General features: G+C 36.0%; 2 protein-coding genes and 2 pseudogenes across 2 annotated transcripts; 1 reads left to right on the forward strand and 3 right to left on the reverse strand.

The window, feature by feature from the left end:
• The first annotated feature begins 3,215 nt into the window (after positions 1 to 3,215).
• Positions 3,216 to 3,876, forward strand: LOC148928561 (zinc finger protein 2 pseudogene; annotated as a pseudogene).
• Positions 3,877 to 4,748: 872 nt separating this feature from the next.
• Positions 4,749 to 9,506, reverse strand: LOC148928562 (uncharacterized; annotated as a pseudogene).
• A 1,438-nt stretch (positions 9,507 to 10,944) lies between these two features.
• LOC125195062 (putative late blight resistance protein homolog R1A-3) lies at positions 10,945 to 13,716 on the reverse strand. The gene has a single exon (XM_089070030.1). The coding sequence runs from the start codon at positions 13,706 to 13,708 to the stop codon at positions 11,042 to 11,044; it is 2,667 nt and encodes an 888-aa protein (XP_088926156.1). The 5' UTR covers positions 13,709 to 13,716; the 3' UTR covers positions 10,945 to 11,041.
• Positions 13,717 to 17,235: 3,519 nt separating this feature from the next.
• On the reverse strand, positions 17,236 to 18,566 carry LOC125194074 (putative xyloglucan endotransglucosylase/hydrolase protein 25). The gene is made up of 3 exons (XM_048092082.2): positions 18,272 to 18,566; positions 17,747 to 17,940; positions 17,236 to 17,665 (listed from the first exon to the last, which is right to left on the reverse strand). Exons 1-3 carry the CDS (start codon positions 18,548 to 18,550, stop codon positions 17,332 to 17,334), a joined length of 807 nt encoding a protein of 268 aa, XP_047948039.2. The 5' UTR covers positions 18,551 to 18,566; the 3' UTR covers positions 17,236 to 17,331.
• Positions 18,567 to 21,685: the final 3,119 nt, after the last annotated feature.

A 21,685-nucleotide genomic window follows, 5' to 3' on the forward strand; every position in this document is an offset into this window, starting at 1 on the left:
GAGTTAAATAGGAGGATAATAGTAGTAAATAAGCTATGTTATGGAAATAGTAGTAATGTAGTATATGTTTTATTACTACTATATGCGATGTGCAGTGACTACAACTCCACTTATATGTAATAGCGAAATTGTTAGTATTTTGAAAAATTAAATTGCAAGTTCTTAACAATAGATTGTAAAGTGGAATTGGAACTTGGAACAATATTAATATTATATGCCAATCATTTCATGGGCACGTTATGGGCCGTGATCAATTCAATCATCACAAATAATTAAATAATAGGAGTAGTATATGTGATTTAGTAATTGAATTAGTTAAAAAGATGCAATGTTAAAAGGTTCAAACATGTGCTAATTGATGAGGTGATCTTTAGATGCCATTCGTCCCCTAAAAGTTTTACACACTTTTATCAATCATGTGTTGCGCAGTATTTTGTATGGGGTGATGTACGATTATTTAAACCTAATAAAGTCAAAAAATTAATAAAGATAAACATTGAATTTGGACTATAGTTTTACTCTGATGTGTAATTGGTTTGCGGCGACCGCATAAACCAATAATTTAGGATTGCAGCAAAATTAATCCCTATGTAAATGTTTGTAATTTAGTTGCAAGTTGAGGAGAAGTTTCGTTAATCATATTAAAAATGGATATCATAATTTTATTCATTTAATTAGCATCTTATTTTATACTAGTAAGAATAATTTAATGTGAATAGTAGTATTTTAATACGTGAATACAAAGTTTGAAAAAGATACGTTGTCTTAGTGGACCACTGGACCAGAATCATTGAATTCATCCTACTTCATGGAACATTAGTATTTATATTCAGGATGAATGGCTAACTAATTAGCCATTTTAAATTAAGATTAAATTTTAATTCTTAGATTAGAAAATCTAGTGGTTGAAATAATGTCACATGGATTATATTTTTAACTAAAAAAATTAATAAATAAAATTAGAGGGTATCAATGTCAATTCCTCTCATTAAAATCATCTTAAAACTTTAAATTTACGTAACTCTCTCGCTTTAAATTAATTTTTGCAAAAAATATATCAAATTAAAGATAATTTTATAAGGATTCCAACGAGATCTCATTGCATATGTTCCGACGACGTTCGGATGATAAAATTTGATATTTTTATTTTAGTTTTCGTAAATGTTGATAACCAGATTTTTATCAACAAATACATCAAAAAATCTCAATAAAACCATGTAAAAATCTCAATACATACGTGTTGATATTTTCTTGTACTAGTGTTGATATTCTTATGTCATATTGTTGATATTTGTAATACACTATGTTGATATAAAAAAAAACATTCACAAAAATTATCATATGATAATATAATGACGATATTACCCTTTTGTTGATATTTTGTCTACTATTTATTGAGATTCGTAAGATTTATTCTCATTCACTCATTTAAAAATATAAAGGTGGAGATTTGGTCTTGATTTTGGATTAGGGTATTAGAATATGACACCTTGTATTCATTCCCAAAGTTAAGGCATTTTCGTTAGCCTATTGTTATTATCAATTATCATCCTATCATCATCATTATTACTTCTTTCTCATGTAAATAGGATGAATTTTTTTTTCGTCCATCCTATAAAAATAATTCATATTCATTTTTGGAAAAAAAATTCTCATTTAGACCCCATCATTCACTATTTTTTTTTCTCATTTTTTCTTTTAGTTTATAAATTATGCATTAAAACTCATCATCCCCAATAATCTATTTCTATATTACGGAGGGAGTATTATTATTAGAAAAATTACCAAATAAATCACGAAAGATGATCAAGTTCTAGAGTATTTCACAATTTTCAAAAATCTGAAAAATAAATTTCACACTTTGCAATTATCTTTACCTTCTTTTTTGCCTACGAATTACGCGCTAATGTGACAACTGATTTAAAGCACGTTGACAAAACATCATTTTGAACTTAATTAGCCTTTGTCGTTTTAACCAAAGCCGTTTTGTCCACGTATTTTCAACCGGCTACCATATTAGCTTGAAAATCTCAAACTCCAATTTATTTTTAAGATTTTGAAAAGTGTAGAATATATGGAGTATAATTTGACCTTATGTGATTTGTTTGACAATTTATCCTATTAATATAATTTTATGATTATTATTATTATAATTATGGGGAAAGAGTATTTTAAGAAAATATTGAGGAGTGTACTATGTATTCTTGATACGACGTCGCAATGTATCTGATGATTACATAACACTCATAGACTACATCTCAACATCTGCATGTACTTTCTCACATTATTAACTTGTCCATTAATCGCGTTTGAGATGTCATTTATCACTTAATTAAGAAGAATATACAAAATAAAAATAAAATAAATTATCATGACATTTGACAAGATAGATTTAATAAGTCAAGATTACGATAGCTAGCTAGTGACATGATTAGCTCATTCGTGTATTTTTTGTTTGAGTGGTTAATTAATTAATGTGGTTACTAGTACTTGTTACTTTTCGTAAAGAGTGTTTAATATGTTTACGTAATTGATCTAGTCAAGAAGGACTTATCTCCAACTCTCCATCAACACTAATTTCTAACTTTAATTGGGAAATGTACTCTCCACATCCAACCCTACATGTTTTATACATATATATCAACATAGACTATGAAAATTTACATAAGAGATAGTGGGTGTCATGAGAATGAGAGAATGACACAATGAGAGAGGAAGAATGAAAATAATAATTGCATTTATTCTTATGAATTCTTGTCACAATTACTACAGATATTTATAATATGTGTGACAAAAAGATATACTAGTAAAATAATTATAGAAATAATTACAAAGATGTAGTTAAATAAATATGCAGAGCATCATCGTATTTTAGCAATAAAAAATTATTGAAATACGAGTCTCATTTTTATATGAAGTATTATTTTATAATAACATGTGATTGAACAGTTAGTGAAAGGTGAGTTTCACTGCTAAAATGATAAAAGTAAAATTCGACAATTTTTATAGGATGGACGAGAAAGAATATAAGTGACAAATTTTAGGTGAAAGGGAGTGATACTAAGAAGAAGAAAAATTCTTCATATGTTTTACTATAATGTAAAAAATCTAAGAAAATGAATATAATTAGATTGAGTATCTGATTTGTGGCAAGTAGCCGCGTGACAGAAAAATAAAAAAATAAATTTTGTATATAGAATTTTGATAGACCGACAATGGAATCAACTGCTGCCATTACTGGAAGCCGACAGCCTAAGGTTGTTTCTCATCATACCTGAAAATTATGTCTTTCTTTCTCACCATAATAATCTACATCTACATGTTTTTTACTGTAGCTTCGTATTTACATAACTCTAGCTCTTTCTCTCTCTGATCACTTATTCACGACCACCCTTCATGTATATATATATACAGCATGTTTTCTCTCAATTAAAGCAACTTCACTTGCTAACAGTGACTAAAATTTGATCAGTAGCCATGAATCACTTTGAGCCCAACACTTCCCTTAACCTAAGCTTATCACCTGGGAAAATACAGATGATAAACCTAGGGCACTCACCCTCTCGATCGCTGCCGTCGAGCCCGTTGCGAGTTTTCTCGTGCAACTACTGCAGGCGGAAGTTCTATAGCTCGCAAGCTCTCGGAGGACACCAAAATGCCCACAAATTGGAGAGAACCCTAGCCAAGAAGACCCGCGAGTTTAGACCGCAGTCCGGTCCGATCCGGGTCAGCGAGCCGGTTTTCGAGAAGAGGGATGTGAGTGGTTATGGGTCTAGAGGGTATGTCGACGACTGTGAGGGTCAGCATGCTCGTGTTTGTGTTCGTGATCGTGATCAGGATGAAATTAGCCAGCTCGATTTATCTTTGAGGCTTTGAGTTTGAGCTTGTTATTCATCGTTTTGAACTTGTTTTTTAGAAATTAATTAACGCTTAATTCTGTGTTTATTGTGTTGTTTCACGAAACAATTAAAATATTTGTTAGAATTTAAATTTCGTCGCGGCAATTTTTACTACAACACGTTGTGAATAATGAGATTGATGCATATTTCTCCGCCAAATTGAGAAAAGATAAATGTGGTTAAAATTTATGATAATATTGTTCTTGTTGTTGATCAAGGATGATAGCTCAAGAAGCGGGGCCAAAGCACCCATAGTTTGGCAAACCATCTAATGAAAAATGAAGTTAAGCAAGCTAAATTTGGATGCCGTAAATTCACTATCAACAACCTATATTAGACATATCATGCACATGCCTCTCTCAAGATAATGTCTCACATTTGACATCCCATTATAACCTAGTGTCCTTTTATATTCTTCATCATTAAGGGACGTTAAGACCATGTTTATCAACAACCATCCAACCCAATCCAACCATTCACTTTTTTAATATTTAATTCATTTCTATCTCCTCCACGTCATCTTCCACATCATCAATATTCATCCAACCCAACCACATCTATTTTCATGGTTTATCAATGACCATCCAACCACACTATTATACATTTACTTTTATATCATGTTTTAAATAATAATATTATTACATGAATATTTATTATTGCATAATAAAATTTATAAAAAAATACAATAAATGACAAACTAAAAATTATAGAGAGAAACTTAAAAAAACATAAATTACAATAATTGAAATACGAAATTGAAAATACATAATTGGTACTCATACATAAGATGAAAACTAGACATTCAATTGGAATTGCCGAATTTGGCCGATATATGCTCAACCAAATCGTTTAGCAGAGCTTTGTGAGCTTCTCTGTTTTTGCCGATATATGCTCAACCAAATCGTTTAGCAGAGCTTTGTGAGCTTCTCTGTTTTGAAGTTGGGCTTTATTTTTCATGTAAGAAGCTAGACTCGCAATCCTATTCGTAGAATATATGAAATCATTATTCGCATCTCCAACTTCATTCTCACAACTACTTTGTCCAAGTCGATCTTGAATAAATTCGGCTGGATCACAATAGTTCGAATATGTGCTTCTTTCATCTTCCACTATCATATTGTGCAAGATTATGCAAGCAATCATTATTTTCCCCATAATATCACGATCCCAAATAAGACATGGACATTTGATAAAAGCAAAACGAGCTTGCAAAACACCAAAAGCTCTCTCAACATCTTTTCGTGCGGACTCTTGATGTCGAGCAAACAACTTGTGCTTTATCGTTTGTGGACCTGGAATAGATTTGACAAATGCCGCCCATTGAGGATAAATGTCATCAGTAAGATAATACCCCATATTTTTTTCATGGCCATTACTATGTAATTGACCTTCGGTGCTCGACCTTCCAAAATATCATCAAAAACAGGAGATTGATCAAGCACATTAATATCATTTCTCGAACCTGGAGTTCCAAAAAAAGCATGCCAGATCCACGGATCTTGAGATGCTACTGCTTCCAAGATGATTGCAGACTCCCGCTTCTTTCGGCATATTGTCCAGCCCATGAAGTGGGACAATTTTTCCATTCCCAATGCATGCAGTCAATACTACCCAACATGCTTGGAAACCCACGTTGTTCTCCAATATGCAGAAGTCTTGCCAAGTCTTCTTCAGTGGGCTTTCGCAAGTACTCATCGCCAAAGTTAGAAATTACACCTTCAACGAACTTGATGAGAGATTTGCGAATGAGTTGTGCGCTCATTCTCAAATATTCATCGTGCAAGTCAGTCGCCAACCCGTAGGCCAACACCCTCATCGCTGCTGTACATACCAAGCCGACCAGTAGCATCACGCTTTTGCACAAAAAAGTTGTCGGTCTCGACGAGCTTGTTCATTATTTTTTCGAACAAAGGTTTTCGCATGCGATACCTTGTTCGGAAAAAATCTGGAGGATACATTGGATCTTCAGCAAAGTACTGCTCGAAAATAGTATCATGACCCTGAAGGGTCTGGCAGCGGAAGCGCTCATATAAATCAATTACATAATAATCAGATCTATTTAGCAGATCATTTAGACAAAAGCTATTCGCGTAATTATCACATGTATCATGCTCATAACTTGAATTAATCATGCTTTAATAATATTGAAACCTAAAACATGCTTATCTACGGAGCAGATAAATACCTAATTAATTCTCCAAAGAATTGAAGATGGCTAGCTTCTTTTCCACGTGATGCTTTGAGTACTAGACCACAAATCTTCTCTCTGGTTCCCGAACTGTATCCAAATATCAGTGTGGGCTGATCTTACTAGAATACTAGGACTTAAATAAAGAAGACAGAAGAAATCCTTTTTGGAATAGGAGCGGAATTCGAAATTCTCTTCAGCTTAGGGCTGAAAATTTCAAAAATTTCAATAATGAAAATTGTGTTATTTCTGTCTCCTTTATTCTCCTATTTATATTAAGTTCCTTTTGGGCCCAGACAGGGATCTATGGAAGGTTTTGGATATGGGCTCATCCAATTTACTTTTTACTAATTAAATTGAACCCACAATTTAATATAAGTTATAATTGGAATATTACGAGCAGCCACTACAGAAGTAATATTGAACTCTCCCCATCCAAATCCGAAATTACAAGTAATCCGGGTTTCCGTTTAACTTTCATTTCCCGTGCTTAAGATTAAAATGTCCATTAATTAATTAATGTCTGCCATTGACTTAATTAATTAACTTCTTATTAATTCCAAGAGTGGACTTAGCATGAAACGCTTATTTATTATTCATAGAGTAATCAAACTCCAACTAGCTAGGTTCCGAATAATAAAACCTTGTTTCGCACTCCTCTTGAGGACATTATCAAACGAGACTCTCCTCGCGCACAATTCAATGTAATAGCAATCCTAGCACCGCTAGATATTGATCACCACTACCCAATATATCAGGATAATTGGGTTACGAAAAACCCGCACCATTTGATAAGTCAAAGTAGTGCATAATCAATACCGTATGCTCAATGTTAACCTACATTGATTAAGAAACAAATATTATCAAGACCTCGCCTTTCAGTAGATAGCCCAAGGACAAGTCTTGCTGTTAGATCCGTTCAGTGCTATACCACACCAATATCATCTTATTTTAGTAAGGCGTAGAAATATGCGGACTGACATTGCAACCTTTCTCGATGGTTAGTCAAATTCCATCTAGGTTGTGAAATTTATCTTTTTCTTTGTTTAGAACTGACCGTGTTACCTTAAAGTGGACGACGCCCACAACCGGTCTACTAAAACAAAGACTTAGACTTTGTTAAGTTAACTTATACATTTAAACATGCATTAACATCCATTAAATGTAAAACATAACAACATTATGACAAAAATAATCTGTTTTATTCATTGAAAAATAAAATAAGAGTTTTACAGTATTCAATCACTCGAAATGTGATTTCTAGTATACAAACTCTAACAGACCCTCCTCACGTTTCCTTTCAATGTATCTCCTTCTAGCTCTAACCGTGTGGGTTGTAGGTTGTGAAGACAGGGTTGTTGGCCAAATATCTATATCCTCGATTAGTTGATCGAGTTGTTGATTTTGTTCAACAATTTTTTCTTCCCATTCATTGTCTTCATGAAGATTGGAAGCTTCAAAATTAAAACTTGATGACATTTTTTAGGGAGAGTTGGCTCAATAATTGTGAGAGGATTTGTGTGTAATTTTCGTGAAGCATATAGGTAAATATATAGAAGTTATTTGTTGAGCATAAGCTTCCACTACTATCATTTATGAGCACATGGGTTTTCCTTGGATTCTACTACCACTTGTTAAAAAAATGACTTGTAAATGTAGTCATACTTTGATTTTCGTGATCACATGAGTTTCTATTGGATTCCACCACCACTTGTGAGTGGAAAATGACTTGTCATGTAGGCATACTTCCATTATTCTTGATCACATGGGTTTCTATTGGATTCCACCACCACTTGTGATGGAGAATGACTTGTCATGTAGTCATACTTTGATTTTCGTGATCACATGGGTTTCTATTGGATTCCACCACCACTTGTGAGTGGAAAATGACTTGTCATGTAGGCATACTTCCATTATTCTTGATCACATGGGTTTCTATTGGATTCCACCACCACTTGTGATGGAGAATGACTTGTCATGTAGTCATACTTTGATTTTCGTGATCACATGAGTTTCTATTGGATTCCACCACCACTTGTGATAGAGAATGGCTTTTCATGTAGTCATACTCCATTATTCTTGATCACATGGGTTTCTATTGGATTCCACCACCACTTGTGATAGAGAATGACTTGTCATGTAGTCATACTTTGATTTTCGTGATCACATGGGTTTCTATTGGATTCCACCACCACTTGTGATAGAGAATGGCTTGTCATGTAGTCATACTCCATTATTCTTGATCACATAAACTGGAAATTACATAAGCAACATAAATTAAAGGTTACATACTAAGCAACGGAAATTGGAGATTACATACTAAGCAACAGAAAAGAAAAGTTACATACTAAGCAACGGAAATTGAAAATGACATACTAAACAACAGAAGTTGAAAGTTACATACTAAGAAACATACATTGAAAACAGATAAACTACGATCACTTTCCAAACAATCCTGCTATTAGAGCGCGTTTCAGATCTTCTTCTTCTGGAGTTAAGTCCCTCCTAGCCATCAACGGAGTAAGGATAGCTGCCTTGATCTTCCGTTCCTGATTATCACATTCCCTTTCACGTGTGACTCTCATTTCACACAGTGCTGCAGTGAAATCATTAGGAATTGTATATGATGGTGTTGCAACTTCTTTGCCTTTTCTTTTAGCCTTAGCTTTAGCCTGATCTCTCCTAATAGGACGTTGCAATGTAGAAGAACGACTCTCAGGAGTGGAGTCGATTTGAGGTCCTCCTTCTTCACTAGTCCTCGACCTTTTTGAGCTCCCACGACTTTCTTCAAGACTATCTTCATCTGGCTGGAAACGCGTTGAACCAGTGCTATTCAATTTCAATTCCCACTTGGGGTTGTATCTCATCACCTCCTCAAAAACCTTATGGTGAGTAAACTTGTTCTTACCATACAGTTGTTGAGCGGTTTTCTCAATGTCCTCCTTAGACTGGCCACTCGTAGCTCGATCATGCGCATGTTTGTATGCACCAATCCACTTTGAGACATTTGCATTGATTCGTTTGTAGCGTTGTCTCAATGACTCCGTACTTCTTGGTTGGCCCATTGTTGGATTTTCTTTTCTTGTTTGCTCATACAGATCAATAACATTCTGCCACAAATGGAAACTAGTTTGGTTGGTGCCAACAATTGCATTTGTGCTGAAGAAACACCAAGCAGACATTAATGCAATGTCTTCTTGCTCACTCCAACCATGTGGAGTGTTTGAAGCACTCGTGTTGGTTTTTTGTTTGTCTTTGCTTGACGGTTGGTTTTGAACTGAGCTTTGAAATTGATTAGAATTCGGAAAATCATCAAAGCTAGGGAAATAATCTTGGGAAGGATCGAAATTTTGAGAAGGATTGATGTTTTGGGAAGGATTGATATTTAGGGAATCGGAGAATATCTCATCCTCCTCCATAGTATTACAACAAAGGAAATAAAAAAAATATGAAATTGTATCAAACAAGGAGGATTACAGGGGGAGAAAAGATGATTTTTTTAATGCAAAACTATAGCAAATGTGGTCTCTATTTATAGAGGAAGAAAAATTATGAATTTTGATATAATTTTTATAATTTTTTAATATAATATATTAAAGATATATAAAATTTTTAAAAAAATATATCAACCAATGAGATTGTGCCATTTGGCACAATCTAATTGGATGATAGAAGGGAGACCAGACGGTTGGTGTTTGGGTTGGGAGAGACCGCGGTCGGTCGGGAGAGAGGGCTTCTATTCCATTTTTTTTATAAATATGGGATGAGGTGGCGGTCGACCCACCCTACCGATAAACGTAGTCTAAGAGCATCTCCAAGGGGAGAGGTAAATGGAGAGGTAAACTAATATAATTACCATATTTACCTTTTTTTCATAAAAAATCATTCTCCAAGGGGAGAGGTATTTGAGAAGGTATTACACCTTTTCCCATTTTAGAGAGGTATCTTTACCTCCCTATCCATGGAGAGGTAAAATCTTATAACTACCATATTTGCCTTCTTTTCATGAAAAAATCTTCTCCAAGGGGAAAGGTATTTGAAAAAGTATTGCACTTTATATTTTTTAATGCATTTTGTACTATTATTTTATTTTTTAAAAATAATTTAACTTTCTATATACCTTTTTCCCTTTGGAATGTGTTATTTTTTAGAAGGGTATATTTCACTTTTTAAGAAGGTAAATGCATAATATACATTTTTTATATACCCTCTCTCCTTGGAGATGCTCTAAGAGGCGTTCACAACAATTTATTTTCTTTACCATTTAACTCTTGGACATTACTCCCTCCGTCCATGAATATGAGTCTCATTTTTTCATTTTAGTCCGTCCGCAAACTGGAGTCTCGGTTCACTTTTACCATAAATGGTAATAGGGTCTTACCTTCCACTAACTCATTCCATTCACATTTTATTTATAACTAATATACAAGTGGGATCCTTATTCCACTAACTTTTTCCACCCACTTTTCTTTGCATTTCTTAAAACACGTGTCGCCCATAAATGAGACTCCTAATAGCGGACGGAGGGAGTATATAATTTGTTTTAATTATATGTAAAAATCAACACCTTTTGTATCGTTTCTCCTCCTGAGTATCCCCCACGTCCACGTGCACCCTATACTTTACCATCTCCACACAAGCCTGTTCCATGTGAATAAGGTGAAAAAAAGGCATTGTACTCAACAAATTTAACCACAACAAACGGCCAATTTGCCAAATCCACCCTTAATTAACTACTTACAAAAAGCTTCTGAATCCCCCCAATTAACCTATGCCTCCACCAATTCGCTTCTTTCCCCCGCGAGCAAGAAGTCGATTGCCGAGTAATATTGGCATCCAGTACGTGCTCAATAAAAGTACGGTATTGAGAAATTTAATTAAGATTGCCAAATATGTTAGTACAAAAACTAGAACAATGTCTTTTTTTTAGATCGTACGAACTACACAGAATGCCTTAATCCCGACAATAAGTATGGAGTCTATTGGTTGTTAAACCCTGTTGTGTCACCGTTTCATGGAATATGAATTTTTGTACCACAGTCGGAAAATACACAATGAGGTGAAGTTCTTCATTGTCAAGACTCACTTGTTCCATCAGTATCCTCGATGCCGACATGGCAAGACACATGCTACAGTCTCGCAATAAAATAACTTTGAGTGTTGATATTTCTCCAATATCAAAAGGGATCTCATCCAAGTTGGGTGTTTCAAAAATATGGAGATACTCGAGTACTGGAAAATGGGAGCTATTTGCATTCCAATAAATCAAATCTTCACAACACGAAATCTCCAAATACTCGAGGCTGGGAAATTCCTCATCAACAAGGTTCCACTCGGGTCCTTCCAGCTTGCCCAATCGTAAAGATCGTAGATTAGGCAAGGATGCAATCATCATACTCAAACCTTCCCACCGAATATGGCAATTCCGTAAACACAACTCCATAAGTGAAGTCGGGAATGTGAAGCTTAAAACAACACCGTTCCCAAATTTGCACTCTAGTGATTCCAGTTTATTGAAACGGCCAAGATTGTGAGAGTAATAATATGAGCTTGCTTCACAACAAGGGAAATGGTCATCATACAGTAGGGATAATACTTTGACGTTTGGAATCCTTTTGCAAACCTCTTGTGTCAATCTCAGGTTCTCTACTCCTTTTAGTGTGTGTAGGTTCCGCAAGACAATGCATTCTTTTTCTTGATCACTTGGAATAGGATCGGGAAGATAGAATCTCCTGAACTCGAGATGCCTAAGTTGCGGCATCTCCCAAATCTCATAGGGAGCAATGATTTGGGCATCGAAATTCCTCAAGATTAATGTCTGCATATTCCACAGGAGGGATATTGATGAAGGAAGGTAGGGCGTCCGGTTAAAGAGTGTCACTTGAGTGGATGAGAAACAAGTGAAAGCAAGACATCGTAAGTTCAGTTGCTGAAAATTAGCACCCGGGAAATATCCTCCTCCATTCTTCAACACCTTATGGATATCAATCGATAGTCTCAGTAATCTCGAAAACTCGTCAAAGTTATACTTCCCTTCTTGGTGTATAAGAGAACGGAGCAGTGGTGTTGATTTTAGAGCACCAATGATATGACTGTTACGTTGTTTCTTCGGTTTAGTAAGCACAATGCGACGCTCCTCCTTCTGTATGCCTACAACTTGTGCGGCATCTTCAGGCACACACATAAACTTATATTTTTTCGCCATCTTCATGCACAACTCTCTCACTGTATCATGAATAACACAACATTCCACTTTTCCATTCCACCCCATTTTATATAGCAAAACGAGATTCCTGTCGATGAGATCTTTCAGATAAGTCTCAGCTACCTCCTCCAAACTTAGGCCTTCCTTTGGTTTCACAAATCCCTCAGCAACCCAAAATCCCACAAGCTCACAAGCTGCTATCCTTGCATCTTCAAGGAAAATCCCCATATACAGAAAACATGGCTTTAGACAAGCAGGGAGGTGCTCATAACTCAAACTTATTATTTTCAAGCATTGATCATCGGCGGACGCCCCTACCCTCGAAATTGGGTTTATGAAACTGGCAACTTTCTCCCAGTATTCAATCTCCCTAGATGATTTTCGAAGATGCCCTCCAATAACAACAATTGACAGTGGAAGTCCTCGGCATCTTCCCACTATCTTTTTTCCAATCTCCTCTAATTCAACAGGGCAATCTTCTTGTCCAAACACCTTCCCACAAAACAGCTTCCAACTTTCATCATAACCTAAAAACCTCATCTCGAAAGGGGAAGAGCTCAGACAAGTGGCCAAGTTAAACAGCCGAGTTGTTACAATAACAAAGCTTCCATTGCCGTTATCCGGCAAAAACATCTGTATCACCTCCCAAGCTTCAATACTCCACATATCATCCAACACAACTAAATACCTTCTACCCCATAACATTTTATGCAACTCTTCTCCCAATTCCCCCAAATTCCCACCAGTGGTGGAATTTTCTCCAAACAATAGTTGAACAAGAATATTTTCTACACAATAATCCTGAGATATTGCAGCCCAAAGGCGAATATCAAAGTGGTGCTCAATAAGTGAATGCACGTAAATATTTCTAGCTAGCGTGGTCTTACCCATTCCCCCCATGCCAACGATGGGGATGACTCTCCGGCTGGAAGGTTCTCCGACGAGCATTTCCACAAGCCCAAGAACAACATCATCACATCCCACCATATGATTCTTCCCGGAGATCAGAGGCGCTGATGAATCTTCATCAGGTGCTGAATATGCCGCTTTTGAATCACTTTTCGCTTTGAACTGCATCACTTTCCTTTTGACAAAATTCAAGCAGTCAATTGCTTTCTGAAGATCAAGCAAGAAATAACTAAGCCTTGATTTACCACTACAAATAGTAGATCCAGCTTGGATTTGGTCGACTACGTGTGATTCGACAACATCGTGAGCTTTATGAGCCGCGGATGTGATTTGGCTCTCTAATAATTCTCCATGAGAATCAGAGGTTTCAAGGAAATGGATCAAAAAATTGACGATTTGGGAAAGGGATGTGATCTGTTTGATTTCAAAAGAAAAGGAATGGATTGGGTGATTTGGAATCAATTCCATATCATTCATGAGAGAAACTAGTGCTGCGTAGGCTGCCATTGATTTTGCTACCGTGTTTGATAACTATGAATGCAGTTGAATTAAGCGAGCAGGTATATAACAAGTCAATGATTAAATGTCCCAAGTCAATGACTATTCACATTCATTCAGCTAAATGATTGGAGTAGGTTTGATTTATTACTATAATGTTCATAGCAATTAAATATTGCAAATAGTTATTATTTATAAGTATATTATTTCCGTCCCCTTCATATTGATAAATGTCCCACCCAACATGAAAAATAAAAAATAGAAATTTCACTTTCATCACCTCAATATTCTTTTATATAACATATTAAAAAAATTGAATAAACTTTTGTGGTCATATTCTTAAAGTTTATAAACGTATTATTGTAATATTAAATCAGCAAAGTCTACGAAGCGGTGTAGTCATATTTTTAAATTACGCATTTAATACAATCCAAAATTTAGACAACAAAAATTTACTACCTCCGTCCATCATTTTAAAAAGCTCTTCTGATTAGGCATGAATTTTAAGAAATTATTTAACTTTGTTAAGATAATTAAAAAGAGAAAGTGAGTGAAATGTGAGACACATTTTCAGTAGTCCCTATGTCCCAACTAGGTTGGATCGTATTTCTTATTGGGATGTCCAGAGTCATTTTTCTTTTTTGACAAAATATAAAATATCCAATCATTCTTATTTTATTTCATCAATCATCACCTACTTTACTCTTTCTATATCTTTCCTATTTTATTCATCTATCCTACTTTTTAATAAAATTTCTTAATTTTCATGCCTAAAATTTTTGACTCAACTTAGTTGGAACGAAGAGTATTAGTTTTATAAAGGATTGTGAATATAAATAGAAATGACTCAACGGAGGATATGTTCGTCGTGTTTGTATTAGTTTAATAGGAGTAAGCCAAAAAAAGAGTGATTAGATAATTAAAGAGAAAAAGTTAGCAAAAATAGAAATGCACCATTTTGATTAGGACAAACTAAAAAGAAAAATGTATTATCTTAATTAATACGTAAACAGTACAAAGTATACTCCTTCTGTCCGCGAATAGGAGTCTCGTTTTTCTATTTTAGTCTGTTCGTGAATAGTAGTCCCGCTTCACTTTTACCATAAATGGTAATATAGTCTTGCATTCCACTAATTCATTTTAGTCACACTAATATATATAAGTGAGACTCATATTTTTTTCTTCACAGAGTTTTCTTAACATATTTTAAAACTCATGCCACACGAAAAAATGAGACTCCTAATGGCTGACGAAGGAGTATTATATTTTGGATTACTTTTAATTTGTAAAAGGCATAGGGATCGGAGTAATATATTTTAATTTGTGGCACCGTTTATATTTAACTGAAGTGAAAAGAGTGTTCAAAGAACTACTACCTCCGTCTCCCAAATTTTGACATACTTTGACCCAGCACGGATTTTAAGAGCATCCACAATTGATGCCCGATCTCACGCCCGATCGATCGAGATCGGGCTCGGGCGTGATCAGGCATCCATTGCAGGCGTCGGGCATGCCCGAGCGCGACCGAGAGTTCGGTCGCGCCCCATCTCGCGCCTGATCCATCGGGCGCCCATTGCAGGGTCGCGCCCGATCACGCGTTGGTCCGATCAACGCGTTTTTAATTTTTTTTTTCTTTTTCAATTCTATAAATATACCTTAATTTCACTCATTTTTCACACAACTCTCACACATCTCTCTCAACTCTCTCTCCATTGCAATATCTCTTTCACTCACTTTTCCAAAATGTTTCCCGGGGAAGATATTGGTCGGTATATGGAACGCGCAATGTTTGCTTTCGGGAACCAGATTCTCGCCGGTATTCGTGCAATACAAGAGCAAGAGCAAGCCGAACAGCAAGCCCAAGAGCAGGTTCCGAGGCCCATCCGCCGACGGACATCCGTCCGTCGAGAGCATGTCCTAGGTCATCAACGTCTGTTCGAGGACTACTTCGCCGAACATCCCCGGTGGGGGGCGCCGGTTTTTCACCGACGGTTTAGGATGCGGCGAGAGCTGTTTCTCCAGATTGTTCACGCATTGGAGGCGCGCGACGAGTACTTCCAGTGGCGGGAAGATACGGCCCACAGAAAGGGTCCATCCCCGCTGACGAAGTGCACGGTTGCGCTTCGTCAGTTGGCATACGGCACTACGGCGGACATGTTCGACGAGTATCTTCACGTCGGGGATACAACTGGCCGGGAGTGTCTGGTAAATTTTTGTGCGGGCGTTATTGACGCCTTCGGCGCCACATATTTGCGCAAGCCGAATGCCCAAGACTGTCAGGACCTGCTGCAGATGCAGGATAGGGTGCACGGCTTTCCTGGAATGTTAGGGAGTATTGATTGTATGCACTGGGAGTGGAAGAATTGTCCTGCAGCGTGGAGAGGCCAATTCACCAGTGGGTATAAGGGTACCCACCCGACGATGATCTTTGAAGCAATCGTTGACCACAGTCTTTGGATTTGGCATGCTCACTTTGGCGTGGAGGGGTCCAACAACGACATCAATGTGCTGAACTCGTCCAGTCTCTTCACCGAGCAATGCAATGGCAACGGTCCGGTTATCAGCTTCACTGCCAACGGAAGACAACATCATATGGGGTACTATTTAGCCGACGACATTTACCCGAGATGGCCAGTTTTCTTGAAGACGATCTCCTGTCCAACGGGTGCGAGGAGAGAGTTTTTTGTGGCAAAGCAGGAGGCTGCACGGAAGGACATGGGGCGAGGATTCGGTGTGCTTCAAGCGCGTTGGGGAATAGTGTAAGGCCCGGGTCGTTCCTGGTACAGACATCATATCGCCAATGTCATGTACGCGTGCATCATCTTGCACAACATGATTATTCACGATGAAGGTCGTGCAGCTAGCCAGTGGTCCGACGATGAAGCCGCTCCGAGTGCAGGTCATGCAGCCCCGCCGGTTGTTCGAGGTTTACCCTATGGACTCAGCGAGAGATTACAAGCTCAGGAGAGCATGCGCAACCAACAAGCTCATCTTGATCTCATGAACGACATGATTGAAGAAGCTTGGACACGTAGTGGTCGTTGAAATTGTACCTCTTTATTGTAACTTTTTTTAGAAAAAAATTAATTAATGTATGTTTTTTTCTAGTTCTTTAATTTAGAAGTCTAATTTTGCTATTTACAATTGGTAAACATAAAAAAATTAAAATTAAAATTGAAATGAGAAATGGATAATAGATAGGGCATGCACTAGGGCTCCACCATTGCAGAAAGATAGGACATGCTGATGTGGCAACCACTAGGGCTCTCACTAGGGCATCCATTGTGGATGCTCTAAGAAATGTAGTGGAAACTGAGTTGAAAAAGTTGGTGGGATATGGGTCATACTTTTAAAGTATTAGTTTTAGAATAAAATGTGAGCGTGAATGAATTAGTGGAATATGAGGTTCACTACAAAAAATGGTAAAAGTGAAGTGAGTCAAATTTTTCAGGGACGGACCGAAATAATAAACTTTGTCAAAATTTAGGGGACGGAGGTACTAATTAATATCCCATCGACATCGGGCAATATTTGATAAAAAAAAAACCAAGGCTAAATTTATGTACTACTTAATTTATTGATAACAATATGTACAAGAGAAAGCCTCTAGCATGTAGTGGATATGGTTGGGTCTAAGCACGACACTCGGGGGGAAAGCCGGCGGGGAAGCGCTTAGCATCGGAGCAGTAGTTGTAGATCATGAAATTCCTCTGCACCCATCTGAGTTTGGCTTGATTGATGCTAGATTCCAAGTGGAGAGGCATCCACGCCCTGTACCCAAAGTTTCTATACGCAGCAGTGAAGGGTGCCCTGCTCCAATCAGTCTTGATCAGCCCACCTCTCGTCGCCCATTCATCTGCATTCCATATGCTTGAATACAGCCTCATTGCCTGCCCTTTCGGGAATGCCACTCCCATCCTCTCCAAATTCTTGAACTCCCTTATCGGCACGTTGTCCACTGAGAACCTGCCAATCATGACAAAACTCTTCGTTTCACATCCATCGATATATGTAGTGATCAAATTGAAATGAATTTGGGCGACTTACACAATAGTTTGTGGAGTCCAGAGGATAGAGTAAGTGTGGAAATCGGCAGTGGGGTCGAACCACAGACGAAACTGCTGCTCTCTGTCGCCCTTCCCTTGCGAGTACACATTTGTGTGTATCGTGTAAGGATCGCCGCTCAAGTTCCCCAAGAACTCAAAATCTATTTCGTCGTGATTCGCCCCTTGTGATGACAACTATATATATACATATAGGGTCGCATTATAATAAAATTAATTTTCAATATAGAACGCAGAATTTTCAATAAAGTAGATTAAAATTATTAATAAAATGACATAATTTTTATTAATACATAATTTTTAAATATCTACACAAAGATATTAAGCATATCAACATCTTATATTGATATAAGATGTATTTTAAGATACAAATATTAAAAATATTCTAAATTTTAGATTGAAAATGAGTTAGTATTTGATCATTGTCTTATACATACATAGTTACATCCTCACAAAAATAAAATACTAGTAGTATAGATGAGTTGGTTAATTTTGGAGGGGTACTTACGTAATAAGCGGTGACGGTTCCGGCGGAATTTCCGGGCACGAGCTTGAGCTGCATGTCGATCTTTCCGAACAAGTACTCCTTCTTCGACTGGAAGCTGGAACCGGAGGTGGTGTCTAGAGAGAGAGTGAGAAGCTCGCCGTTGTTGACGATTTTGCCCCTGCCTCCGCCCCATGTGATGTCGAAATCTTGGAAGTAATTGCTGCCGTAAACTGCCGCTGTTAGGTGCAGCAGCAGGATTATGATCCAACCACGCCTCCCTGAACAAGATGAAATACCCATTTTTTGTTTCTCCGATAATTGATGGATGATGTGATCATATATAGTTTACAAAAATGTGGATGTGGAGAAACCGACATGCAGCAATGATGCACCTGTGAGCAGCTAGCTACCTATTGTTGTGGATTGGATAAGCATTAATGAATTTTGAGTTGAATGTGTCCGAATAGTTCTGGCCTAGAAATGAAGTAACTAGAACCAAATCGAACTGAAATTAGAAAATTTTAATTTAGCTGAGTCAGAGAAAGATTTCTGTTTGGAAGATGAGATACGTCATAGTAGTGCTCTCGGTTTAGACGATCGTCTCTAAACATGAATCAGCTTCGTTTCAAATGTAACAGCATTGACTTATGAAAAAAAAAATGAAAAAATGAGCTAATGGAATAAAGATTTATTTTCCTTCACATATAGGGTAAGAGTACTAAAAAATAAAATAACTATCCTAACGAGTAAGATAATTAAATACAGATGTCATTTCCAAATAATGTTATTTAAATTAATTTAATTCATAATATGAAAATTTACTTTTGGATTGTTTTAATTCATATGAATTTACACTTATCGTCTGAACTAAAACATTCTTAAAGCCACATAGCTGGTACCAAAATTAAGTATTTTCATATTTTTTTATCGTACTATTCTTTCTTTGAATCTAACGATTGGGAATTGGTTTCTAATTATGCACTTTTAGATTGTAGTTATTTTTTTATCACTAATCTATATGCATATTTATTTATTTTGTATGACTTATATTTATTTATTTACATAAATATTACTAGTATATATTAAGATTCAAGATAATTATTCAGACAATTGCATTCGTTGCATTTTGGTCCGGTTTCTTGATTGCTCCAAAAATAGATGGATAAAGACGAAACTTTTGTATGTCATGCCAACTACGATTTCTCAAGAGTAGAATTTGTTTTGTAGCTCCCATAAAAATAAAATAAAAAAGTTGCATTATGTCTTATCTTTAATCCAATTTAATATTTTATTGTCATTTCAAAGAGTTTAATGAAGCCTCTTTGAAACAAATACTAATATTTTGGTAAATATGCACCGGTTGGTAGCTATACTATAATTAAATGAGTTGATTAAAGCAGAAGAAGCCAAGTATTACTACGTATGTACTTGGAGCTATCATCGGTGCATTTTTTTATTATTCATCTTTAATTTCGAACTAAGATATAGAGAAAAAGTTTTATTTTTTCCTTCTTCTATGGTTCTAAAATTATTAAGTCCATTTTCTAATTAAGTTCGCTTGACTATTGAGTATATAATTCTGTTTCCATATTCAAAATTATTTACATTTTCTTCTTACTTTTGTCCCCAGCTGTATTTCAATTATTATCTCCTACCTTCTTTTTTCTTAAAGGAGAAAATCGTGAAAAATGAAATTGACGACGGCAAATTGAATTGGTCTTTTCCAACTTAGCCGACTTTAATTGGAAATTAATTTACAGGAAAAATGCTAAGTAGTCGATAGATGGATATATATATAAAAAATCTTTATATGGAAATTAATGTAATTTATAAACAAAATGCTAACTACTCCCTCCGTCCCACAGAGATTGTCCCATTTTTTCATTTCCGTCCATCCCACAAAGTTTGTCTCATTTCACTTTTTATCATTTCTGGTAGTGGACCCCATATTCCACTAACTCATTTTTACTCACATTTAATTATAAAACAAATATAAAAGTAGGACTCACATTCCATTAACTTTTTTAACTCAATTTTCATTACATTTCTTAAAATCCGTGTTCAGTCAAAGTGAAACAATCTTTGTGGGATGGAGGGAGTAGTCGATAGATGGATATATATAAAAATTAAATAGATATAGCAAACCACCTCAAGAGTACTTTACTAATATCCCTTTACAAATTTTAATTTTATAAGATTTTTATAGTGATTAATTTTGTTTCATGATGTCTTTTTACAATTTTATGTTTTATTAAATCTTTATATTAAAAACTTTGATTGAAGAGGTGTTTTACAGACTTCAATATTTAACTAAATTTTCTTTTGTTTAGGTAAATACATTTTATTTTTTTCTTTTGTTTATTTTAAAATTAATTTAGTTGCAATATCAACTCAAGAACTATTAAAAAATGAATGTTTTATAGTTGATAACTGACGATATTAATAAAAATTTTCGTTTTTTCAAATATTCTTGCAAGGTACGTTCTAGATCATTTATGTTTCTGGTCATGTTTTGTTTTTAATGGTCGAAGCATAGTGTCAAAATCATGTTGTTTTCTTGGGTATTGAAATTTAATGCTCTTTATTTTATTTATTGATGAATATATATAGTACTAGTATTTGATTTTGTTAAGTATGATTTTTATGTGTCCATGTATTAGGTTTGAATTTGACTAATTCAAACTATGCATGTCAATGTATACGCATGGTATAAATTTTCCAATGCACGACATCAAGCACACCAATCTTGGAGTGCTCTTCGTAAAAGAGTTGCAGGAAAGAGTTGTGGTATGATTGATAAATTTGATATGGAGTATGATATAAATTCAGCATCATTATCATATTTTATTGCTTAAGTACATAAAAATCAATACGGAACTAAACTATGCTGTAACTCTGATATGGTCTCCGGTTGCTCAACCTTCCGAGCTCCCATTTCTTCATAGTCAAATGAAGAAATGCATGTACGACCGTTTCTTTTTAGAGGCAAATGCATGTCTGGTACTTGGAGGTTTCGGCCTATGGTGCAGGTGCGACCGTGCGGAACTAGGTTTGGTTACATGCTTTCATCTTTATCTTCTTTTCATCCTTAACTTAAGTAGACTCAAAATTTTCTTTGTTCTACTCGATCCCAATATCAATCTCTAACATCCGGGAGCATGGGCAGATCCACATTAATACACACAAGGAGCTCAGGGCATCCTTAACCCCGTCCCGGATTTGGGCCGCAAGTCCCCTCCACGTCATCATTCCCTCAAATTAGGGGTTCCAGTCCACAACTCCATTAACCCCGCAGGCCACAACTCAGGCCACAACTATTCATTTGCACTATTCACAACTACAACATATTTTAATCGTAAAATAGAATATGTTGAACAATTAAAACCGGAAAAATTCATTGTTCAGTCAGAAAATAGAAAAAGAAAATTACAAATC

Source organism: Salvia hispanica, chromosome 4 (assembly GCF_029641045.1).
Source record: "Salvia hispanica isolate PSC_SH4W2 chromosome 4, Shi_PSC_v1, whole genome shotgun sequence".
In the NCBI taxonomy this organism is placed as follows: domain Eukaryota; kingdom Viridiplantae; phylum Streptophyta; class Magnoliopsida; order Lamiales; family Lamiaceae; genus Salvia; species Salvia hispanica.